The 24,162-nt window shown below is 40.1% G+C and overlaps 1 protein-coding gene across 1 annotated transcript; it reads right to left on the bottom strand.

Moving 5' to 3' along the window:
• Nucleotides 1-32: 32 nt before the first annotated feature.
• Nucleotides 33-22,767, bottom strand: OBI1 (ORC ubiquitin ligase 1). The gene is made up of 6 exons (XM_066571517.1): nucleotides 22,636-22,767; nucleotides 17,955-18,090; nucleotides 16,885-16,976; nucleotides 14,989-15,237; nucleotides 11,749-11,837; nucleotides 33-2,364 (listed from the first exon to the last, which is right to left on the bottom strand). Exons 1-6 carry the CDS (start codon nucleotides 22,705-22,707, stop codon nucleotides 861-863), a joined length of 2,142 nt encoding a protein of 713 aa, XP_066427614.1. The 5' UTR covers nucleotides 22,708-22,767; the 3' UTR covers nucleotides 33-860.
• Nucleotides 22,768-24,162: the final 1,395 nt, after the last annotated feature.

The raw sequence follows: 24,162 nt of genomic DNA on the forward strand, positions 1-24,162 counted from the left end.
TGCTAATTCAATATTTGAGGCAACATGAAGGATTACAGTGCTTATAACATGTTTTATTCAATTCACATAGAAAAGCATGCAGTATTAATGTAAAATGGTACAGTATTAATGTAAGATGTTCAGTGCACATTAGGTAAACAAATCATTAGCATACAAACCCATTTTTATGGTCTATACAGGCATACTAAGCACATTTAGAATAACAATGATTTTTGGGTACTAAATTAAAAATTGTGCTTAACTTCAAAAAGAGACAAGCCATAATTACAGTGTTAAAAGTGATGTTTTCTAACTGAAGTGCTGTGACCCTGAAAAGAAAGGGGCTGCTACCTTACACCCACTTAAAACAGTACAGTACAGTGCTATGAAATAGTCTAAGCAGAAACATTTCCTCTGGGAGGCAGGTTTTATGGCAAAACTGGCATTAATTTATAGCAATTTCATGAATCCATAGGATATATGGCCAGTAGCTGCCTTACATGCACAAAATGTAATCTTTAGGAATGGGAAATGTAACCTTTAAAACTAATTCTTGCATAAATGACTAATTTGACAAGACCACTTAGAACTGTCAAAGAGCCATTAGCTGCGCTCACAATTGGAAGAGCATGTAATCTGATAACTTAAAGAGCATCAAAAACTCCCAAGCCCCCAGGTAAATAAAATGCCCAGTCAAAAGAATCTGGGATGGTTCTTCCTTGGGAAAGAGCTTGCAATGGGCAGGCGAATGCTCAGTTTTCACATAGTTGAAAGCAACAAGATCAGAACTACATGGAAGTCATTAAAAATTAAGTTCACCTGTAAATATTAAACATTTGCAGGTTTACAACTTTGAGTCACGTTTGATTTCCTAAGCAGAATCAGTTTTTGGTGGTTTTTGATGGACTAGCACTGGAAAGGCTGTTTTGAATTTTCCTCTTGGTTGACTGACTGACATTTTTATTTTTCCTTTCAGCTGTAAAGGAAGACACCCAAGGAGGATTAATCTGACTTTGAAGATCAGATGACATCTTTAAAAAACTTGAACCAAACTTCTGTTCCTCAAATAACCTTTGTGAGTTACTGAACAGTACATTTGGGGAAAAGTCCCTTTGAAATAAAGAGTTTGGAGGTTTGGCATCAGTAGCCACTACATTTTGGCCTGTAAACAGTGGAAAGTGATCATTCATATCTACATCAGACTGGGAGAGGTTAGAAAACATAGCAGGTTTCCAGCCCGTTCTGTCAGCTACCAGATCGCTTGTCTCTGGACACTTCATACTCTGCTCCTCATTCATCTCTTCCAGATTCTTTTCTGTTCCATTCAGAAGTTTAGCGCATTCTGTTGATTTTAAAGAACCATCAATATCAGATGACTTGAAATTATAGCAAGGACTCTTGCTGTTGTCTGATTCAGACATCATTGAGTCCAACTCAGAAATTTTATCGAGGTAGGCAGCATCCATAGAGGCCTCGCTGGAGGTTCTTGTGCGGTTCATTTCGGAAGAGCAGAGAGTATGCAACCTCTTAGGTAAGCAAGAACTTGTTTTATCACTGGACTTTGCTGCTGTCTCATCTGACTGACCAGCTACAGAATTTTGCTCTGATCCATCAAAATCTAAGTTCTCAGCAAAATTTGTTGGGCAGGTGCCCCAAACCCCTGATTTTCCTGCAGTAAAACAGTTCAGCTTCTTTTCACTATTACAGCTGCTTGTGCTGTGCTCAGAAGAATCTTTGCTGCAATCATCTGAAGTGTCATGAAACCCTTCAAATTTCAGTTTTCTCAGGAATGTTGATGGTTTTCTTGCATTTTCTTTTCCATCAGGAGTGTTCAGTTGAAGACGACTGAGAGACAGAAAAGGAGTGCATGGTGGTGGAAGATCATAAAGTTCTTCATCTTTGTATGGGGTGCATTCCTCAATTTTATTCCACTGGTCTTCTAAGCAGGCATCCATATTTGTACTATTTTCATCCAGGAGAACCCTGTGACATCCTGGAAATAGTTCTTTCTTTGGGGCACACTGAGTATTTGAGCTGTTCAAGCCATCTTGACTAGAAGAGCCTAAACAAGTTCCACCACTTGTCAGCTGCTCAAGACTGTCAGGACTCTGACTGGTATTCAAAGCCTTTTTCTCCTCAGCTTGGGTTTTCAAACATGTTGTATCTTCACTGCTCTCACCTCCTTCAGCATCTGTGGAAAGCACTCTCTCACTAACAGCACTCACTGTCTGGCTTCCTTTGCTTGCCTTTTTCAGCTGTAAAAGCTGACACTCTATTTCTTCTATGTATTTATCACTTCTTTCCAGTGCCTTTTTCAGACGGTTCATTTCACGTTCACTTTGTTCCACTTTGGAATGAAGTGCAGCTACTGTAAACCTACCAAACCTGCAATAAAAAAGAAAGAAAATATTAAGCTGGAAAAAGACACTTTTGTGAAGGTTTACAAGCTCATTTCAAGACAGAACAAAGCTATTAAACACTCTGTTAATTTGAAAACAAAAGAACTTCTCTCTGCTAGTTATGAAAAAAAACCCCTGAAATCATCACAAATAACATACAGGTGGAGGTGATACATGAAAAGACAAAATTAAAGTATTAGTGGTAGCAAGGCAATAACAAGCAGATTACCCTTCCAGGGGCTGGTTCTATCAATTCAACTCAAATATGCATGAAGAATTATCCCCTAAAACAATGGCAAAGATTTATGATAACATTTGAACAGTGGTCCACATCTTGAAATATTTACATTCAATCATTTTCCTACAGTACAGCAGTGTTTTACAATACATTTCTTTCACAATGTCACCTTGTCAAAAACAAAATGCTGATATGAAATGCTGAAATTGCATTAGTCCTTTGAGGTGGTTTAAATACTTACATAGACAATTTCAATTATGTTCCCGTTAGATATACAGCTTTTCCTCACCCATCCTGTGGATGGCATATCCACTTTGAATTACTTGCTTTTCTGAGCTTTACAACCAGAACAATCTGATTTCTGTCTTAACTCCAATACAAAAATCTGCTGCTTGTGGTTTGTGAAAGTTGTCTGCTCATGGGGTTTCCAGCTTGAGCACATTTTCAACTGCCAAGATACAGACTTGCCTTCTGCTCATCCTCCACCAGCTTTCAAGACTGACCTTCCCCAGAGGGCAGGTGAAAGTTTCAGCTATATGCCCTGACTAATTCTAACCTGTCACTGACAGGTGAGCACCAGGGAATTCCCTGCTGCATCCAAGGCTTTCAATTTACAGAAAGAAAAAACAATTAAAGTTCTGATATTATTAGAAAGGAGGGAAGGACCTGCAGCCACCCTGCAACTCTGACAAATAAGGTTTTATTTATATCACAAAGAAAGGATAATTCTCTATGTGGGCCTACACTGAGTTTCCATTTTCCATCTTGCAGCTCCGTGTTACAGCACAGGCTTCTATTTACTCTTTCAGCTTAAACATTGCCTGAAATTTCTGTCTTTTTCTTTGTTTGTCTGCCTGTCTCTCCCTCAGAGTCACACTGAATTTCCATTCCATTTTCCCCATTCCATTAGCTCATCTCTTCAAAAAACGCTCCCACTGTAACCCTTGGATCAGTGAAATCTGAAGGTGGGTATCTGTGGCCTCCAACTATGCTGGCAAAACAGCCATGGATACATGCATGCATTTCCAGCAAACAATCAAACCACATTCTGCTTCTTCAAGTTGTGAGCTCGAAGCAGCAGGAAGCTGCTCTATGCTGACAACTGCAATACAATTAACTGGACAGCTGGGGAAAGCAATAAGGGCTATCATAAGCCCCAAAAAATTGGGCAGGAGTGACCAGATCTACTGATATATTTCACTGTTTAACTGCTTCTGCATATTTAAAGAACTCTGAAGACTTTGGTGTAGGTGGTTCAGTGATGGATAAGATTTACAGAACAGTCTAAGTCACTTCTGTCACAGCTAGCAGACCACTTTTTAAATTAGATCAGCCTAAAGCTTCACACAGTTTTGGTGTGTACCATTCACTTCCTTGTAGACAAGAAATGGCAATGTAGAAATTTTATATTTAGTAAGATTTCTTTTTTCCTCAAAAGAAGCTAGCTGGACTGAAACTTGATGGAGGCAAGGACCCCTTCACCTCCACAGGATCTCTACCCAGTTATCTTCCCTGTTCATAAAAAAAAGAAGACAGACAATTTTTCATTTGCTTGCCCTCTGGAAAACAAGTTTTCCCAACTGCTTATAGCAGTTGGTCCATTTCTAGCTGCACACAAGAGGGAAATAGGAAAAAAGGCACAGAAGATTTTCTCTCTCCCCTATGAAAAGAAGAATCACAGCTCAAGAATGTTTCCATTATATTTTCAGGGGAAGGGGGTTACATGAAACGACCATCCTTATATACAACACATTTTGGTTTATTTTCTCCTCCAGTTAAAGGAACACAGATTTTAGTTTGATACGGACAGAGTCACTGTGGCACAGCAGGGCCCAAGCAAGAGCTTTCCCACTTCCTAAGGTGATCCAGAGGTATTTATTTTGCCTTTCTCTAACAGACTTATTCACACAGTCTTACAGGAGCAAACCCTATATTCCCTAATAAAAGACAGAAAGATGACACAAAAATACAATTTAGCTGAATAGCCAAGTGACAGAGAGGGAAAAATGCTTTTGTAAAACGAGGAAGATTTTCTGGAGTCTCCTCTAACAGACATGCTGACATAAAAATGAAAACATGTTTACATTTATATGCATACCTGGTAATTCCTTTTTAATGGAAGAATGGTGTAATATGTTTATTTAATGCAAATAGCATTAGTGACAGCCTGAGATTTGCTTATGAGGAAGCACTGTATTCTCAAGTGTAACTTTTATAACAAGTGTCCTCAGGTTAAAAAAATACAGTATGTTGTTCAAAGGCAAATAGCATCACTAATATGTTAATTGTTGCAGAGGGATGTGCTTGGGAATTTTGGTTTTCAGAAATGTAATTTATGACAAGCTGCCTACAAAGTTACTTTTGCAGTTAGGCATTAGAACAGTACTTGCTTTCTGCTCCTGCTTAAAGACTTCTATACATTTATTTCCTAAATTTTAAGGACATAGATTTTTAAGACAGCCAATTACTCCAGATATAGGTACTTAAGTGACTGATCTAGCAAGCCAGAAGAGAGTTTGAAAACATTCATATTTTGATTAAAGAAACCAGAACCCTCCCAATCTCCCCAAACCAAACCACTTGTAAGAGATTTTTTCTTTTTTTTTCCCTTCAGATGTACAGTGAGCCTTGCTATAGTCAAAAAATTATGGTCTTATGACAATAGTAACAGAATGCAGTACAGTTACATGAAAATAAATTTAAGATTCACCTGACAATCCAGATAAATTACATTTCCTGAAGTCTTTGAATTATTTCACACTTGGTAACAAGGTGATGAATTCTTTGGTAGAAGTTAAGGTATTTAGTATACATGTGGTAAAGAGCACACATATACCAAAAGGAAAGCCATATTCTCATACATGGACAGATTTTTAAATGTTAGAGTCTTGTTCTTTAGTTGTATCACTGAAACAACGACTTTGGATCTCACTGCATTTCAAGTACATCCTTCGTATAGAAAACTGCAAGCCCAGAAAAACAAAATCATCACTCATAAAGTGAACAGGAACACATTTCAAGTGGGATTTGGATCCTTAACACAGACATCTAACAATATTTTACATCACCTAAAGTCTTCTACATGACTGCTGGCTCCCACATATCACTCTGGAAGGATGAATCTACAGACCCTGTATCACAGCTACCAGCCGCAGGAACAGTAGTGTACATGTTATAGTGTCTGAAGTGACACTGGATGGCTAGATGAACATTTCAAGCTCATATTTCAGGACCTTTCTTCAGTCAGAGTCCCTTTCTTGTCCAGCATGATTCTAACCTGACACCAATCAGAAAGCTGCAGTCATCCCTCACCTATAGTGAGCAAGAATAACCAACATTGCTGGAGTCACCCTCCTTTGCATTATTCCACAACTGCTCCCTCAGTTATGTTTGAGTACTCCTATCCTGGTTTTATCTGGGATACAGTTACTTTTCTCCACAGTAGCTACTATGGGACTATGTTTTGCATATGTGATGGAAACAATGCTGGTAACACAGGGACTGTTTTAGTTACTCCTGCGCCATTCATACAAAAGTGCAGTTGTAAGAACAACTTCTTACAGCTTCTGTGCAGTTTAACAGCAACTCCTGTGCAGTTCTTACAAGGCATCTTCTGCCTCTTAACCCACCAGTGAGAAGGCTGGGGGTGCACAAGAAACTGGGAAGGGACACAGCTGGGGCAGCTGATCCCAACACACCAAAGGGATATTCCAGACCATTAACTCATTACACTCAGAGGAAAAAGCTGGGAAATGAAGAAGTAAAGGTGGGATATTCTGAGTGACAGTGTTTGTTTCCTGAAGTCACTGTTAGGCACAGACGGAGACCTGCTTTCCTGGAGACATTTGAACACCTGTCTGTCTGTGGTAAGTGGTGAATGAATCCCTTGGTTTGCTTTGCTTGGGCACAGCTTTTCTTTCCCTACTGAACTGTCTTTACCTCAATCCATGTGTTTTTTCACTTTTACTTCTCCACTTCTCTACCCCAAAAGGGGAAGGAGTGAAAGGCTGTGTGGGGCTTAAGTTGCTGCCTGGGGTTAAACCACAACAACTTCTGAAGAAGTCCATTTAGAAACTGTTGGTGAGGTTGAAGAACAATTTTTTCAGTTTTTTCTTCCTTCTCTTCTTACCTATCAGTTCTGCAAATTCAGCTTTAAGGTTTTATTTTACACATCAGTGACCACTGACTGCAGCACGTCTGTCTGGTTGAGCCCGTGAGTCAGTTTAAAACCACACAACCCCAAACAAACTTTTCTCTTTCTGGATAGCAAGCAGCTGCAATGGACAGTTTTCTTGTATAACCACTTCCCAAAGACTGGGGCTGCAAGGGTGCTATGGAATTTGACTCCCCAGTTCTAATCACCTGATGGCCCAGGCTGGGGACCACCCTGCAGTTCAGGATGCATCCTCCAAAGGAAACAAAAGGTGAAAAGTGGAAAATGACAAGGTACGCTCCGGGCTTATTAGTGTCTAAGATTAGGGCAATGCCAGAGTGTACAACCAAACCCATCCCCATCATTTAGATACACATTTTCCATTGGGTTCTGCAGTTAGATGGAAAGAAAGGGAGGGAATTCAAGAACACACCAGCTGAAAGAACCACTACTTACTACAATTCTTTGGTGGTATCATGTACCAGTTGTACCAGTTCTGCAATTCCCCTCTATATCACCTATGAAAGGTGATCTGCAGAAACATCTTGGCAACATCCCAGGTTTCATACAACTATCTTAAAAGTGTGTCATATCTGCATAGACATCAGAACTAAAAAAAGCATTACTGCCAGATGCGGGCCTATTCCTAGCAAGCAAAAAAGCCCCAAAACCCACAAAAAGTCAAGACATACTGTCCACTGGGAACAGACAAGTCAGGTTCATTCTTTGAAGTGAGCTTCCCCTTTCATGAAGGGAATTGGCTGAATTTAGACAAATATCCAAAGCCTCTCCAAGCATTTTAACATCTATCAGTGAATCATTGATTTTCCATGTAAGAAAGGCAGATTATCACCAGGGTCAGCAAATAGCCAAAGCTAGAAAGAATTATTTCAGAACTACTAAAAAAACCCCAATCCTCCTGGAAACCTCACAAAACCAGAATGTGATCTGAATGTCCTTACCCATCTGCCTAAGGTTTAGATCTTCATGCCTGAAGTGGGCACTTTCCTAGGATTTAATGCTATGACTCAAGAACTCAGAGCTCATTTGAAGGCTATTTATATGCTACTTTCCTCTACTTTACTTTTAAGGCCACACTGCAGCTAGTCTTCAAAAATGGTCACTCCTCTGGACCAGCAAACTTACAGAGGTGAGACCATAGCCCAGTTTTCTATCAGGGAAGACAGCAAATGTTCTTACCCTCTGGATATGGGTTTTTAGAAGCCTATTTATAGGTCTGGTGAAGTAGAGATTGAATTTTTTAGTCTGGTATGTGCAGAAATATTTGAGTTAGGTACAAATTTAATGTTGTAAAGAATGACGAAGAAAATCAACAGGTCAACAGGTTTAGATACCAGTGTACCTGAAGTCACAAATCTAGACAAGATAAACAGTAAAACTGAAGAACTGCTCCTCCCTCCTTAAATGGCAACAATAAAACAACTTGCAAAACCAGAGAAAAAAGATAATGCAACAATTTTATGCATGTTACAGATAGTTTTGCAGACTGGGATTTTAACTGGCAGAAGGAATTAAATATTTAGGGAAAAGACTCCTAGGAAGCCTAGAAGTCTGGTTCAAAACGATTTGAATCTAACCATTCATAAAATACACTATACCCTGGAGTAGATGGACTTGCTAGTTATTTTCCTTCAGGTAAAAAGCAAACATCCCTTTGCCAAAAACGCTTTTAGATCCACTGCGCCCTGCCAACAGACCTAACAGTTTTCTATTTCAAGTAGAGCTGGAAGTAATAGGGCTTTATTATCCTGCAAAACTTAAGTTTCAGAAGTTTTTTTGTTCTGTATCCTGAAAGTGGAAGTCACTGAAAATTTATCAGGAGAAAAGGTAAAGAAAGAACAAACAACAACCACAAATCAGCCTGATTTGCCTGAGAAATGGAGCACTAATGCAGGTCTTTGGCAAGAATCAGAGCTAGAAACTTACCCTCATTTGCCTTTCAGACCTGTGTCCCAACTATATGATGGTATGGTATTCTGGTGAAGGTCTAGTCTCAAAAATGTTTTCAGGAAAAAAATAAAAAGCTAATCAATAAATCAACATCATCAGTTTAAAAAATGTATAAAAATTCCTGACATGGCTGAAATATCGATTATATTGACATACATGACATTTTTCAGCAGGTTTTAATGGATAAGAACAAAGAAAAAAAGAATCCAAGTCTATGATAAAAGGAAAGTTTTTTATTGACCACTGAAGGAGACTAATTATACTTTTCCCTGTGATGTAAGAGGAAGAGTCTGTGTTACAAAGGGATCATTCACCTGCCATTAGTGTTCCCTCTTCTGTAAAGAAAAGTCCACTAAAACAATTTATGTTGAGCTATTTAGCTCCAGTGTCATCATGCACAAAATGAACTACAGTTGGGATACACAGGGACTGAATACTGACAAAACCTTTACAAAATATTTTGATAACATTTTTATTTAGTTACTTTAGTTATTTGTTTAAACATGAATCGGTACCTGAGAATCTGAAGCTAAGGACTATATGAAAAATGAAACAACAGTGGTGACACTAAATTACAAAAATCCAATTCAGTAGCTATTCTAAATTACATTAGAGACCTACTCAGACACTTTTGCAAAAATTACATTCTGAAAACTTCTGAATAAAGCACACAGGAACAACTATACTTGCAAATCCATGTACTCGCACAGAAGTTTAATTCTAGTGAAATTGTTGGGCTCTGATACCTATGCTTTCAATTCTGATTTTATAGGCATGTTAAAAACCCTATCTATTCCAAGCCCTGTTCAAACTGTTAAGCCTAGCTGAAAGACCCTTTAAATATTATCAAAGTTTGCCATCAGAGCTGAAGGAATATTTAGAAAATGTCTTGATGTTAGGTCTGATCTGGATATTGACCAGACTAATGACCAAAAGGATGAAAGTTAACTTAAAAATTATGCTAACAACATTAAGATAGGAGAGATTTCTCACCATCTGAAGGATGTATCTGGGATTTGAAAGAATAGAGTTTGATATGCATCAAAACATCAACCTAAAGAAAGCCAATAAATGAGTTAATTCCCATTTTGAAAGGGGACACTAAAAGCACAAATGCAAAATGAGTAAGAAAGGTAACTTTTTAAATAGCAATCTGGCAAAACTGGTACTGGCCATTGTGCTAGAAGTGTCATGTAAAAGGAAACAACAAAAAAAGGTATTGCAAGATATTGATATGTTTTAGAGGACAGAAGACAGTTTTTCTGCTCTCGTTAGTGCTACCAAGACTTCTTGTAGTCTTGTACCAGTTCTAAGCATTATGACTTCAGAAAGGCATAAACACTGGAGATTCTCGAGTGCAGAGCAAAACCAAATAAACACAAGTTTACTTTTTCTCTCAAGTCAAAAGTATCTAGAAGACCTGGACAAATTAAATCTTTAAGATGTGATGAGGAATGAATGGGTATAGGCTGGATGAATCGAAATTGCTAAATTTATTGTGCTGAAGGGTTTTTTTCAGGACAAGTTTTTCCTTGAATGTACTTAAATTCTTGTAGCACACACTGGGCTCAAAGCAAAGACAAGACTCAATACAGCAGACTCAGGTACAGAAATACAAACTCCAGAAGTGTTTGAACTGTTCCTAGCCCGGTTTAAGCCTGATTCAATTAATGCCCTAAATCCCATGCACAGATCTAGAGTTATCACAGGCCAAAGAAAATTCCCAATAGGCGGGCAGAATGTGACATTTGTTCAGAAGACTAAAAAATAATTATAAAAAAAATAATAGCAGAGACACAGACAGGCCAATCTAGTGGGTATCTGGATTGCAAGACAGACCCTGACACTGGTCAATTTGTAATCACATCTGGCTATATCTGGGCTTCTAAAGCAGAAAAGTGACAGCATTGTTTTAGGCAACCACGGTAAAGCATGCACAAGCTATAAGAAAGGGAAATTGTTTCCACTGGGGAGTTCACCTGATATCAGAAAAGTAAAAATCAATTTAGATTATGTGGTGTCTTCTAGATTTTCTTTTCTAGGATTCATTTAGTTATATCTATTTACTTTTTAAGTTTGCCATCCTTGCCAACTCACTCTTGAGTCTTATGGGAAAAGATACACCATGCCATAAAAGCCATTGCCATGGCCTTAAACAGGGCTCTATCTTATTAGGGGTCATCAGGGCATAATGTACTTTCATGTACATTCATGTATCCACAGCACAAGGATCATGCATCTTCTTTCCTGTTGTCTCTAATAACAAGCAGTGTGGCAAGTAAGCTCTTCTACAAGGATGAATTTCCTCTTCCAGCAGGCATGTTGCCAGAACTAGAACAAAATCCAGAGAACTTTCTTTTCACATTACTAGGTGCCTCCCAATCCCCTTCCTCAAAAGCTCTGTATAAACCTTTGGCCAATATAGCTACCAGCTTTTTAATATCTAAACAAACGAGAGAATAAAGGTAGAAAACCAATGAAAGAAAGGAAAAGAACTTCAAAAAATCAATATATTGCTTCACAAAGTCCTCCCAAGAAGAGGCACCTTAGAACACAGCTCTAATGAGTATGGTGCAGTTTTTGCTTTTTGAGGGTATTGTTGTTGGTGTTATAACTGTTTAAAACAGACTATTAAACATAAATGTCAGTTCTGAGAATGTTCTCATGCTCCAGAAGCTCAATTCTGCATGTGTTGCCCAGACACAAATCCAGTGTTTCAATACAAATCCAGTACTTCAATCCTGGCCACGTAACAAAGGAACAGCATTTGTAGTCAAGTCATATTCCTTCACTGTGGGCTTGCTGTGATTCTCTAAGTTGCATTTCTCACTTGCTGCTATTTTGTAAGTTTCATTTTTCACCTAAGTCCATGAGGATAAAAATTCCAAAGTATACCTGAAGACACATATGCAACACCATGTACACCACCACAATTTTAGGTTAAACAGGCCTACAACAGTTAAACAGTCTATAAATAAAATATAGTAGCTTTTAAAATATTCACATACTTTTGGGGTGATCTACTATCAACTTCAGCTTTTAGTCGCAAATTCTCTCTTAAAAGGCTATTGTTTTCCACACTCAGTTTCTTATTTGCCTAAGGAAAAGAAAAGGAAAAAAATAAGTATACAGTGAAACAGAAATGACTTCTAATATTTATAGGACAAGCTGTTTCTCCTTTTTAAAGAGACAGAACTAGAAATGTGCAGGCAGGAAACAGCCTTCAGACAGGGACACCACTTAAAAATCACCATGGGAAATGGTTTGCAAAACTGAATAGCGAACAGACATTTTTTATTTATATTCCCAAAATACATTGCAAGTGTCCTATCTAGGGAAATAAACACAGCTATGTTAGTTAGCACAGAAAGTCATTAAGGAGATGTCCTAATGGCAATTCCATGTTTTTTTTTTCCACATGACTAAATACGTTAAGTACATTAACATTACAATGTGCAGGTATCAGCAAAACTATGTTGAACAGCTTCCTCCATTCCAAATTAGAGCAAGATTACTTTGTGGGTTTTTGGCTTGTTTTTAAAGCATAGTTATCCTGTGGATACAAATCCATTATGACAAGCTATTTGCAGTCTTTCTTCACTTTCTTCCAAGACATTCTGATTAAGATTCCTGATTCACAACCATTCTTACTCCTTGAATTGAGGTCAATTCCTTCTTCTCAGCTCAGCTCACCCTTGTTAACAATACACTTCATATAGAGAGAAGTTTTCCTGCCACCATGTTTCAGAACAACGAATGCCACTATCCCAACAAGCAGAACTCTTTGCACCTCCTAGAGTCTGCTCCATCTCCCTATGCTAAAAACAGCACCACCAGTCCAGGACTTGTAATTCATAGTCTCAATTAGATAACGCTTCCACTGCATAATAAAAGTATGATCTAGAGCTAGATCTGAAGAAAGAGCTATGCAGTTGGGCTTAGAGTGAAATGTACTTATTCAGAAGCATCAAGCAGTGAAAGAAGAGAGGCAGAGAACTTTAAATGGTCATACAAATACCCCTAGCAACCTTTCCAGGTGAGGGGGAGGAGAAATGGAGCAGAAAAATATAAACAAACACCTCCTATCCCCAACATAACAATATTCCTAAGTACAGAAAGAATAGCTAGAGACTTATGGCAAAGAAGGGAAGGGTGAGCCCAGGGATGAGTGTCAACTACTTGATATTTAAAAATAAAAGCACAAAAAACTATCCTGAAAGCAATGAATGAGAATTCAGGAGCGCTTAGTTCCAAAGCATCATCAAACCATTTAACAACATGGCCAAGCCCTTTCTGTCTTTCCAAAAACACAGTTCCCCCAGCTACACAATAAAGTAAAAAACTTCATTACTTGTGTAGCACTGATAGGCAAGGCATCCATGTGGCACATGGAAAGGTGGGACTGAACCCCTCTGGTGTCCTTCTTCTAGTGCTCTACCCTCCAAGTCAGTAATCTGCAAGGGACCCCCACTTATAGCACAATGTCTACATTAATGAGTTAATGTAACTGCATTTTTAATGAGTGTACTTAGCCTAGGCTTTCTCCCATGGAGTTTGTTTCACCACTCCCATAGCTTTTATGACTCCACTCAAAGTAATAATGGGCATTATTTGGGCATTCCTATATTTGTCTGCTCTAGAACATTAAATGATAAAGGTGGTTGCTATTTCCTGATTCAGTCTAGATTTGAAAAAGAAAGTGGTGGCAACCACATTTACTGAGGGATCTTGTCTAACTGGGAAGTGCTGTCTGGTTGAAACTCCTGGGTCAGGTACTTTCAGGGAGAAGGTTTCTGGTTCCAGACAGTGTGGGCATGGGAAAGATGTCTTGTTGTTCAGAATAGGGATGGGCAGTGCACGCCGACAAGTGAGACAAGGTCTGCCAGAGCCAACTGACTTTAGGTACTTATGGAATTGAGCAGCTGTTGGACAGGGAACAGATGGGAAAAAAGTGCTGGACTCAATGATCTTAACGGTCTTTTCCAACCTAAATGATTCTATGACAACAGTTTAAGAATTCTTCCTTAAAACCTATCTAAGCCTCTATTTTTTTCTAACTCTTCACCAAATTCAGAGATTTCATACACTTAAATCTCTTCTCTTGCTAAGGCTAAAGTTACACTGAAAAAATATCCAAGCAAACCCCTTCTTCAGTTCCTGTTACAGTGCTCTTTTTACTTACCTAGGGAAAAAAGTTAAAAACTTAGTCATCCCAAAGAAAAAGAGAAAAAAGAAAGAGGCAGTACAATTTAACTTGATGAAAACAAACCTAACAAAAATATAGGCAGACAAGAACTTCTTGCTGTGAATCCTATTTTGCCACCTACAAGTGAATCTGAAGCTCCTGGGGTCCTGGAAGTGTCACATTAACAAAATAACAGAATAGCACAATGTGTGCCTCCAAGTCTATAGCACAGAAAAAGTGTGAACACTATTAATGCTAAAACTTTTTTAAAAAGTCCTAAACACACCACACTTCACTTTTGCAGGAAGTAACCCAGTATTGTTAATAGAAGAAATCAAGGCAGCATTTTGAATAAATACAAGTCCATTTTTTTCTACCTTGATTTCAAATTAATCTGAAATTTCACTCTTCTTCAATGTTTAAGGTGATCTTACTTGTGCCTGTAGCTATTTATTTAGAGGTTTTTTTGACATGCCTATCTCTTTCATCCTTGCTTCTGCAGTATCAGATTTACTTCTGTATTACATCAAGATGTATAAAAAGTCTGCAGGTTTCCAGTAAAGGATATTCTGGTCATAAAATGCTGAAGCTTGTCTATTTTCAGTCAAAGGGTCAAGTTACTCTGCCTCAGCAAATTGCACCAAAAATATCGGCTAGCAGGGAGGGCAATAGTGCAAAATCTGCCTTAGCCAACTATACTGTGTTTGCCCACTGAATGTTGCAAAATAGATATATTATATAGATTATTGCAAGCCTGAAAAATCTGGTCATCAATACTGTCGACAAGTGCTACTATAATCCAATTACCCAGTCATAGAGTGACAGAGGAGTTGAGTAAGAGTCACATACAGGACTCACTGGAACAAGCAATAACATCTGACACTTGCAAGGGCTATATGGAAATACTATGATACGCCAACAGTCACTGGAATTCAATATTTTTCCTCCTTCTTCTAGATCTATGAAGTACCTGAAGGTCACAGTACCTCTTACTCCCATTTAACTAACACAAAACAGTTACACTACAAAATAGCTGAAGAAATGTGTTTGTTACATTTATTACCTCCCTTAGCTTGTCCACATTATCCATCAGTTTTTCGCACATATCACTGGCAGTTTTCAGCTTTTTGCTCCATTCCTCTGGGGCTTCTGGGCCACTGGTACTTGCTTCATTTGCTGACTGGCTAGTTTCCTCATTTTGGCAAGATAAAGCTGATGCCGCAGGATCCAGAAGAGATTTCAGCTGTATCTGTAAACTGAGGTTTTTACCTCTCAGATCTTCTACTTCTTTTTGCAGGGATTCTATTTCATCCTAAAGTTGTCATAAATTCAGAGGAATTAAAATAATTTGTGAGATTAATTAAATAATACTGGCAAGTTCCCATAGCACTTTAGAAACACGGGTTTTGGCAAGCCCAGATGCATGCCTTCACTTACACATATATTTAAGTACGCTCATGTACTGTGCTTTAGGCAGGATTTTAATCAACCTGCACACTCAAGCATACTGAAGGTTTTAGTGCAGGGAATCCCTTGACTACATAAAGGACCCTGAACAAACTGTCGAGCAGACCAAAAGCTTCAAAGCATTCAGCAACATGAATCTATTATTAGGGCACTCTGTGGGAGGATTTCCTGTATCAAGAGTGTTCTTAAGGTCGTCCTCTGCTGACTCATTTGCTGTTATTTAAGAGTGTTTCTCTCCTATTATTCTGAAACGTCACATGTTGGGATGCTGAAAGTCTCCAAATTCAAAACAGGCAGAACATTGCCTGGAAAAGGCCTCTCGAGCTACACCAAAGCAGCAACATCTTAGGGAAGACTCTCAAAATGCAAAGAACAAAGCTCCTAGCTGTATTAGTCTGAAGCCACAGGGAACCAAAAACCTTCCAAAGCCTCTTGTTAAAGGGATAAAAGAAATAATTTATCCTGAAAACATGTCTTCTACACTGTTTACCAATTCACGTGTATGAGTTGCTCATGGTAAGACTACTTAAGGAGGCCATATACAGCATTTACATAAATCCAAGGCATATTTTCACAAATAATCATGCCTGCCCCTGTCCCCACCATGAAAACAATCATTTCAAAATAAGCGGGTTTCTTAGAAGAAATTTATGTTATCCTAGCTGTATGAATTTTGAGTTGATTCAACAGAAAGGCAGGAAGCATCTTTTCCTTACTCCTCTCAGAGAGACTAAAAGAACCTGAGCTATGGGCAAGCTTGTCATAAAAGACAGCTCTTACTTCCCCAGTGGTAAGGATATAGAGAGTCCATTTCCTTTCCCTCATTCTCCTCTCTAGGTTTCCTTCAAAAATATGTGATGTCTTCACACTGCTGCTACTGAGGAAACAACAGCTGAGAAAAAAAAAACTAAGCACATTTTCTGTTAACAGCTTTCCATCTTCTTCCCAAGAGAGTATTTTTCCAGCAGGAGATTGGAGCATTCAGCTCTACTTTCAAGCATTTACTCACTTTCAGAAAACAATAAACCAATAACGCTAAAAATTAACCTATGCCAGAAGGTTACAGTGAGCTGTATTCTTTAAGACAGAATTTAGTCTCTCTGAGCAACAGAGAATTATTTCAGAAAATGTCTGTGTTGGTATTGAAGACAAACCAAAAAGTTCCCTCCACCTAATATGCATAAAGAAAATGCTGCCATATCACCTGGGGGTCAAATTCCCACAAAACGAAAGAATTGGCTGTACTTGGCTACCTGTTGTCTAGAAAGACTATTACCATGGCTTCAGTGGGACACTTCCAGCACCAGCAAATGCTCTCTTGTAACCTTAGTCAAAAGGTGGCATTTTAATGCAACTGAGTTTCATGTAGATACAGTATACACCTTTACTCAAATTAGAAACAGCAGGACTCAAAGCAAAAGGACCATTTGTATGTTGTAGTTTAACAGCTGCAGTTCATCTGGAAAGTCACAACAGTCCCCCTTGTCCTTACCTCATATTCTTTGTGGAGCAATTCAAGTCTTGCTTTACGTAGGTGTTTTCTGACTGTTGGACTAAATATAGTATCACTTTCACTTGTTCCTCCTAAAGCAACAATAGGATAAAAGAAGAACTGATACTGTTTCCTTTTCAGTCAATTCAATATCAGTAATCCACCTTATACAACTTTTCATATTATCAACAACAAATAAAGCTAAACTGGACCAATTGGCTACCATGGAAGATTAAAGTCCTTTCACTTTCGAAACAGGTTCAACTTGAGTACCTACTAGTAATGTTTAGAAGTCAAAATCTTGATTAACAACAGGAAGAAAATTTTACATTCTTTAACTATTTTTTCCTTAACAGAATCCTATGTTATTTAAGACCATACTAAAAAAACAGAGCTGAAGGAAAGGGGCAGGGTATCAAACATACATTTAATTAGTACGAGTTACTGTACTAAGTAAGTTTTTAAAGTGAGATTATTCAGATAAATTTTTCTCTTAGAACGAAATAGCAGGGCTGATATTTTATGTCAAATAAAGACTGCAGTATTTCCTAGCTCTGGCAAAGTTAAGAGCCTCATGCTGTTATTGTAGCTTCGTCTTATTTCTATGCTAAGGGTAATTTTCTTAAAAAAAGAAAAGGAGGAAGTGATGAACAAAACAAAACAAATAAACAAGTAAAAAAACCCGCATACTCATTCAAGATTCTGGATTGAAGTACACTACTTCTGAGATAATTGCTGGTCTCTTAGGTGAACAGGTTGCAATGTATAGGTAAGAATGCATTTTTAATGCAATTTTCAGTTAAAGGCACCATCCAACCAAGATTTAAAAACAATTAGAGCCATTGGGTACTTATTGTGTTTGGATAATCTAGCCATTAATATACATAACGTGTTTGGAACTTTCCAGCAACATCCCTAATAGCTACAAGGCTAAATATTCAGTTAATTCTTCCTTAGATGTTGGTAAAAAACACACAGAAGAAAAGGTATCTAGGCATTTCTGGGCTCAAAGAAATCTCCTCCAGCATTAAATACCAGAAAGTTATTTCAAAGCCTAAACTTGTCCTTACCTATAATCTCCTTGCAGGGATTTTCAGGTGTGATGGGAATCCTGCAAGCTGGGCACTGATTATTGTTCTTCAGCCACACTTCAATACAAATGGAACAGAAAACATGGTTGTTCACACAGATAACTGGATGACGGACCTTTTAGCATTAAAGAGGAAATAAAAAGAAAAAAAAAAACAAACAGACTCTATGAATATCTAAAAATTCCTTTGAGCAACAAAATACAAAAATACACAACCCCATCTCTCAGTGCAAGTCTGGCCTTGCAGGAAAGTGACACTATTGTTTTGCAGGGCGAGCTAGAAGCAATCTCCTGACTCACAACACCAGATTTCCCTCTTATTAAAGGCACCAAAGGTATAACAATTTCCGCAGAACTAAGGTCCTTGTTTGCAAGAGCTTGTTAATAACCAGAGGGGCAGCAGCACCTTTTCTTTACCCCACAACCTCCATGAACTACAGCAAGCCACTCCAGGGAAATGCATTCTCCTCCCAAGGCAGAACACAATCAAAGTAGGTGCCTTTTCAAAAGTGAGGCACGGAGGGATCTCTACTGGCACCATCCAACACTTTGCTGTGGAAGAGGTATCATTGGAACATAAAGTGTTACAGATTAACTTTAGCCTGCGGATAATCAGCTTCATGCAAAGCAGCTTTTAAAAGGATCAGGGCCAAAACCACAGAGCTGAAATGTGAACCAGCAATCACTAATTCAAGTCTCCTGCTAGATATGCATTGCTACTAAATAAGTCATTAGCCAAGAATGGGGCAGCTAACTGAAGGATTAAATATTCCAATCAGACATAGATTCTTTCAAGCTTACCCTCCCCTTCCAAAACAGCAGGGTAAACAAACTTTTAGAAAATATTAATGACAATGCACTATTCTCTCTTGTCATTTAACTATAAACCCTGATTGAAAGTAAATGTGCATAGAGGGACCAAATATGACAAAGAAGAAAAAGACTTAATGCCTTACTGCAGTTGGCTACAGCTTACTGTAACACACACTCTCGAATCTCTTACTTGTTAACATTAGCATTTGTGTTAGGGGTCTTAAATAACTGTTTTTCCTTCACTCCCGTCTTTTTCCAAGAAACTTATTCTTAGACACAGAAGTGTCAGAAAATACACTGTTGTAAATTCTACTGTACTGCACTTAAAACCTAAGTTCAAGAGAATCTTCATCTTTAAATCTTCATCTTTAAATGAAGTTCCTCATCATTTTCAAGATGTTCCTCTTTCATTCTGTTAGTAAAGTAGTCAAACTAAAAAGGAAAAATGAAATGTTGGCAGAGAGAAGCAAGCACCTGGAAAGGACAGTCAGTAACCACTTGGGCCAGAAGACCAGACGTGTCCTGTAGCAATTGTACCCATATGATCAGCATTGCACGAGCTAAATCCCAACTGTTTAACCACTGAAATATTCATGGATATGAATTAAGGCCCAGATCTGTTACCTTCTTCTCCAATTCACTCTCTATGCCTCTGTTACCTTACAGGATTCACAGTATTTTTAACACCTCCAATATGACAATCCTGAGAGAGAGTCAAAGGAAGTTATCTATACATAAACAAAAACTCAAGTTACTAAAAGTATGAACAAAGAGAGATTGAACTTTCACCTCTAATTAAGAAGACTTTTTTTTATGATTATTGCAAGCATTAGCACACCAATGCTTTGGAAACATTTATATTTCCATTATTTCTAATTTAAAAAATCCTGTTACTTATTGCTTTCTTTTATAAGAAAAAGAGCCTTCTCACCTGCAGCTAGCGGGAAAAAAAAAGACTTTTTCTCTAGCCATACTTCTTTCTTACTGTGAAGCAGCCTGAGAATAGTTATATGGATGGTGATGAAAAGATACAGAGCAGAATAACATAAAATAATCCAAACAGGAAAAGACATTTCATGAGTGCAGGTTTTCCCCCCAGGGAGCAAGAGACCCTCAGTTACCCCAAACATGACACAGAAGCGCACTTCTTGCATGTGAATGATTACTCCATATCTCTAGCAAAATAGTAAGTCACATTTATTACTCTCCGGGGTACAGTGCTTCTGATTTACACACCTTTACAAGTTTCATTTCAGGGCTGGGGTTTTACACTTTAGTTGGCTCAGGATCCACACAAAGCAAGGCACACCAGAAGAGCAAAAGCCACTATAGAAATGTCACACCATGGCTGGTGGTGCCACTGCCCTTCCCGCTAACTGTGACAAGCCGAGGGGGTGGGGGATCAGGACATACCAATTACTAAAAAAGCATTTTACTTGAATTACAGCACAGTTCCAGTTCGTTCATTGACCATAATGTCTAGAAAGACTATAGTTTAATTCAGAAGGCTTGATCAGCTCAGTGATTTTGAGCAATTTCCTAATGTTCCTCTCCAACATAATGCCATTCCTATGCAGATTCACATCCAATCCTGTATTCATCTACTTCACTTTGAAGGCACTTCTGGTCCTTCAGGCAGCACTAATGGGGGAGCAGGCACATGGAAAATCAGACACACATCAGAGAACCAATCCTCAGACATCCGACAGTGTTTCAACCAACACAGAACTGTGTCTCGAGCCCAAACAACCTGTTGAGACCAAAACCAACAAGAGACATCTTCAGACATCCTGGGACAAGTAAAACAGTCTGAAGCAGATGGCTCCTGATCTGCTATCTAAAAAATACAGGTATGTTAGAAGACAGCCCAGAGTGTACCAAAAGAACATTCAGGTAACAAACATGAAATTGATCCAAGCAATTTACTCTTATTTTAAATTGCACATCTTGCCAATATACTTTCTGACATTGCTCACATTAACAAAATGGGTTGATATGTCCCTGCTGCCCAAGATTTCAGCTCCATTAAAAACAATGAGCGTCCAACTCATTGAAAGAATTTCTCTGCAATATCTTCTTTTTTATCCTCTTACCATAATACTCAGTGAATAGTTCCTATCTTGCAGTCAGACCTTTGCAAATTTTGCAGGGATAGCAAGAGACACATTTTGAGTTTAGGGTGGGCCTTCCATTTGATTTGAAATCTATGCTACAAACCACGGAAATATCAGATTAAGTCAACCCTCCATGATACTCCCTGCTTCCCTCAAGAGATAGTAAAAACTGACAAGATTTTTTCCCTAATTCAAGCTAAACAAATTCCTTCCTCTAACCTTAGTCCTAAGAAAATGGGTTTTTCTGGTGAAGTTTTTCAATGAACTTCCAAGCTAGAGACAAAGATGTCTATCAAAAAGAAAGGGCAGTCAGAGCTGTCAGTTTTGCCAAAATTTAATTAGATTTACACGTCTAAAAATGAAAGCATTCAAATATCTTTATCACATGCATCACCAATGGATTCACAACTCATTCATATATGTGAATGTATTATCTCAGTGCAAGACAGCAAGGAAGAGGGTGGAAGCCTCTTGCAGTACAAACGCAGGAACATCTAAAAAGGAAGCGAAAGTATGAAATAGTGGCTTGGAATAACACCGTGGCTTTACAGCAAGATATGAATGAATTCCTAACCAAAATGTTAAGTGCTCAGATCAGAAAGTAACGAGAAATGGATTCAAATAGCAAATATCTTTGTCAGTTTAATTTCAGTCTCCTCCTGTCATTCCTTCCACTTTTTGCAGAGTGAAAGGTATCCACGCTGCATTACATGCAGAGTACACTTGGGTTCTCCTCCATTTCCATTAGACAGATAAACAGAAAAAGAAAAGTAACAGGACAACAGCCAGAAAGTCTTGTTCAGCTTCCACAAAAAAAGCCAAGAAACGAGTAAACACGGTTTCTAAAAGTAACACACTGTTAGAACTATGAGACAAAAGAAAAGGGAGACGTCTGACTACTTTCACTACCAGTGCTACACACTTACTTCACACATCAAATGTGCTTGCTCTTTTGTTATCACTCCAACAGAGAAGGTCTGGGAGTAAAGGACAGGTGAGGTAAAAACAAACCAGAGGATAAATGCCAGAGAACAAACATAAAAGGCTACGTCTCCCCTTGTAATTATTGTTGAGCTTTAAGAAAAGAAAACGAGGAAAAAAAAAAAAAAGAGTAGTAAGGAATGCGCAAAGAATTTGAGAAGCAATTAGTGACAGCCATGAAATTAGCTCTGGGGCTTTTAGAGAAGAACAGGCTAGCAAGAGCCCTCTGCTTCCCGAGGGAGAAGGGAAAGGAACTGAGAAAGGGTCAGAGAGAGGAAACGGAAACTTTTTCTTCAGACTGCTGCAGTTTTGCTCAACACTTTTTAAACCTCCTTGCTTACACACTCCCTCTTTGTTTCACTTGTCCTCCGCGACACAGCACCACACTCAAACGCAAGCTCCCCGAGCATTTTATAACAGAGTATCCTACTGGTACCGGGAGAAACCCCCAAACTTCAGCACCAGCACCTGGGGAGCTGCACACCCGCGTACCTGAGCCCCCCCGGCCCATTCAACACCTCCCGGGCCGCTCCCGCCGGGACAACGCGCGCTTCCCAACATCCCGAGGGTGCCACTGCCGGGAACGGCCCGCACACAGATTTCCTTCCCCGCCCGGAGCCTTAAAGGACACAACCCCGGCGAGGGTCAGAGCGTCGAGCCGCGGCGGGGCCCCTGAGCTGCCGCCACCGGCCGGACCTCACTGCCCCCCGCACCCACCGCGGGCCCGCGGGGGCCGGGCAGCGGCGGCGTTACCTTGCCCAGGCAGATGTGGCAGGTGATGGGCAGCGTGAGGGACAGCGTGACGCTGGGGCCGTGCTGCGCCATGGCGGGCCCCGAGCGGCGCGGCCCGGCCACAGCAGCACGGAAGTCCCGCGGGCGGGCGGCCCCGGCCCCGCCAGCCCCGCTACGGCAGCCGGCGAGGCCAAGCCGCCGCCCGGCGGAGCGGAGCGCCGTGCGCGCTGGCAGCGCTCCCCTGGAGGGCGGGCGGGAGCCGTGGCCCCTCACGGCTCTGCTCTGGTGCTGCCGCTGCCCCCCGAGGGGCTCGGGGGGCGGCCCGGAGTCCGTGGAGGCCTCAGCCTACGCACGGCATTCCTGGGGGGAAGCGCGGCGCCGTGGGGAGCGCGGGCACAGTGCCTGTGCAGGAGGAGGCCGACGCGGTAGAAAGGGTGATCGCCTTCCCCCTGGTAAACCTTTGCTGTGCTCAGGTTTCATCATGCTGAATTAAATAAACGGCTGGTTTAATTCTGTTAATTGCCCTGAATCACAGAGTTATAGAATTACAGGATCATGGAATGGCTCGGGATAGAAGGGACCTTAAAGATCGTCTTGCTCCAACCCCGGTGCCATGGGCAGGGACACCTTTCACTAGACCAGGTTGCTCAGAGCTCCATCCAGCCTGGCCTTGAACACTTCCAGGGATGTGTCATCCACAACTCTGGACAGCCTGTTCCAGTGCCTCACCACTCAATCTCTAATATAAACCTACTCTCTTTAAATTTGAATCTGTTCCTCCTTTTCCTGTCACTACATGCCCGTGTAAATAGTCTTGGCCCATATTTCCCATAAGTTCTCTTCAGTTACTGGAAGGTCACAATTAGGTCACTTGAAGCCTTTTCTAGCCTTAACATTCCCAATTCTCTTAGCCTTAGGAGAGGTGCTCCATCCCTCTAACCAACTTGGTGGCCTCCTCTGGTCTCAGTTCCACAAGTCCTTCCTGGGATATGGGAACGTGTTCTCATGTTCTAGGGGAAGCTCCCAGGGCATGAGCCCACCTTCCCCATTACCTGTAGTCCATCTGCAGCCTCTCCTGGCATCACTGCTGGGTTCCCACACTGCCCTCCCACTGCACGGGCAGCTTTGCTTCTTGGCCCACCGAATTGCTGGGCAGGTCGGGTGGGATTTGTACAGCCCATGCAGCTCTGGGGGCAACATGGAAATGAGGACTGGGATAAGCCCTCATGCCCTGCAAGGTGCTGCGTGTGATGATGCCCTGTGGAAGATTCTGATCCATGGAAACCAAGGGGCCAAATACAAGGATGAAAATTTTGCATCTGCTGCCCAGCTTGTGTAATGACTCCTCAAATCATGGAGTTTTTGTGTTGCACTTTCTGGGCTGATGGAGAGCAGCTGGGAAGCAATGCTGGGCGTATATGAGGCTCCTAGGAGCCTGCTCGCTTGACCTAAGTCCCAGGATTCCTGTAGTTTCTTGTAAATGTGCCACAGCATGCTGAAAATTATAGACCTGAGTGATTTAACATTGCACCACAAGATAAATGCTTA

Source organism: Molothrus aeneus, chromosome 2 (genome assembly GCF_037042795.1).
Source record: "Molothrus aeneus isolate 106 chromosome 2, BPBGC_Maene_1.0, whole genome shotgun sequence".
Classification (NCBI taxonomy): domain Eukaryota; kingdom Metazoa; phylum Chordata; class Aves; order Passeriformes; family Icteridae; genus Molothrus; species Molothrus aeneus.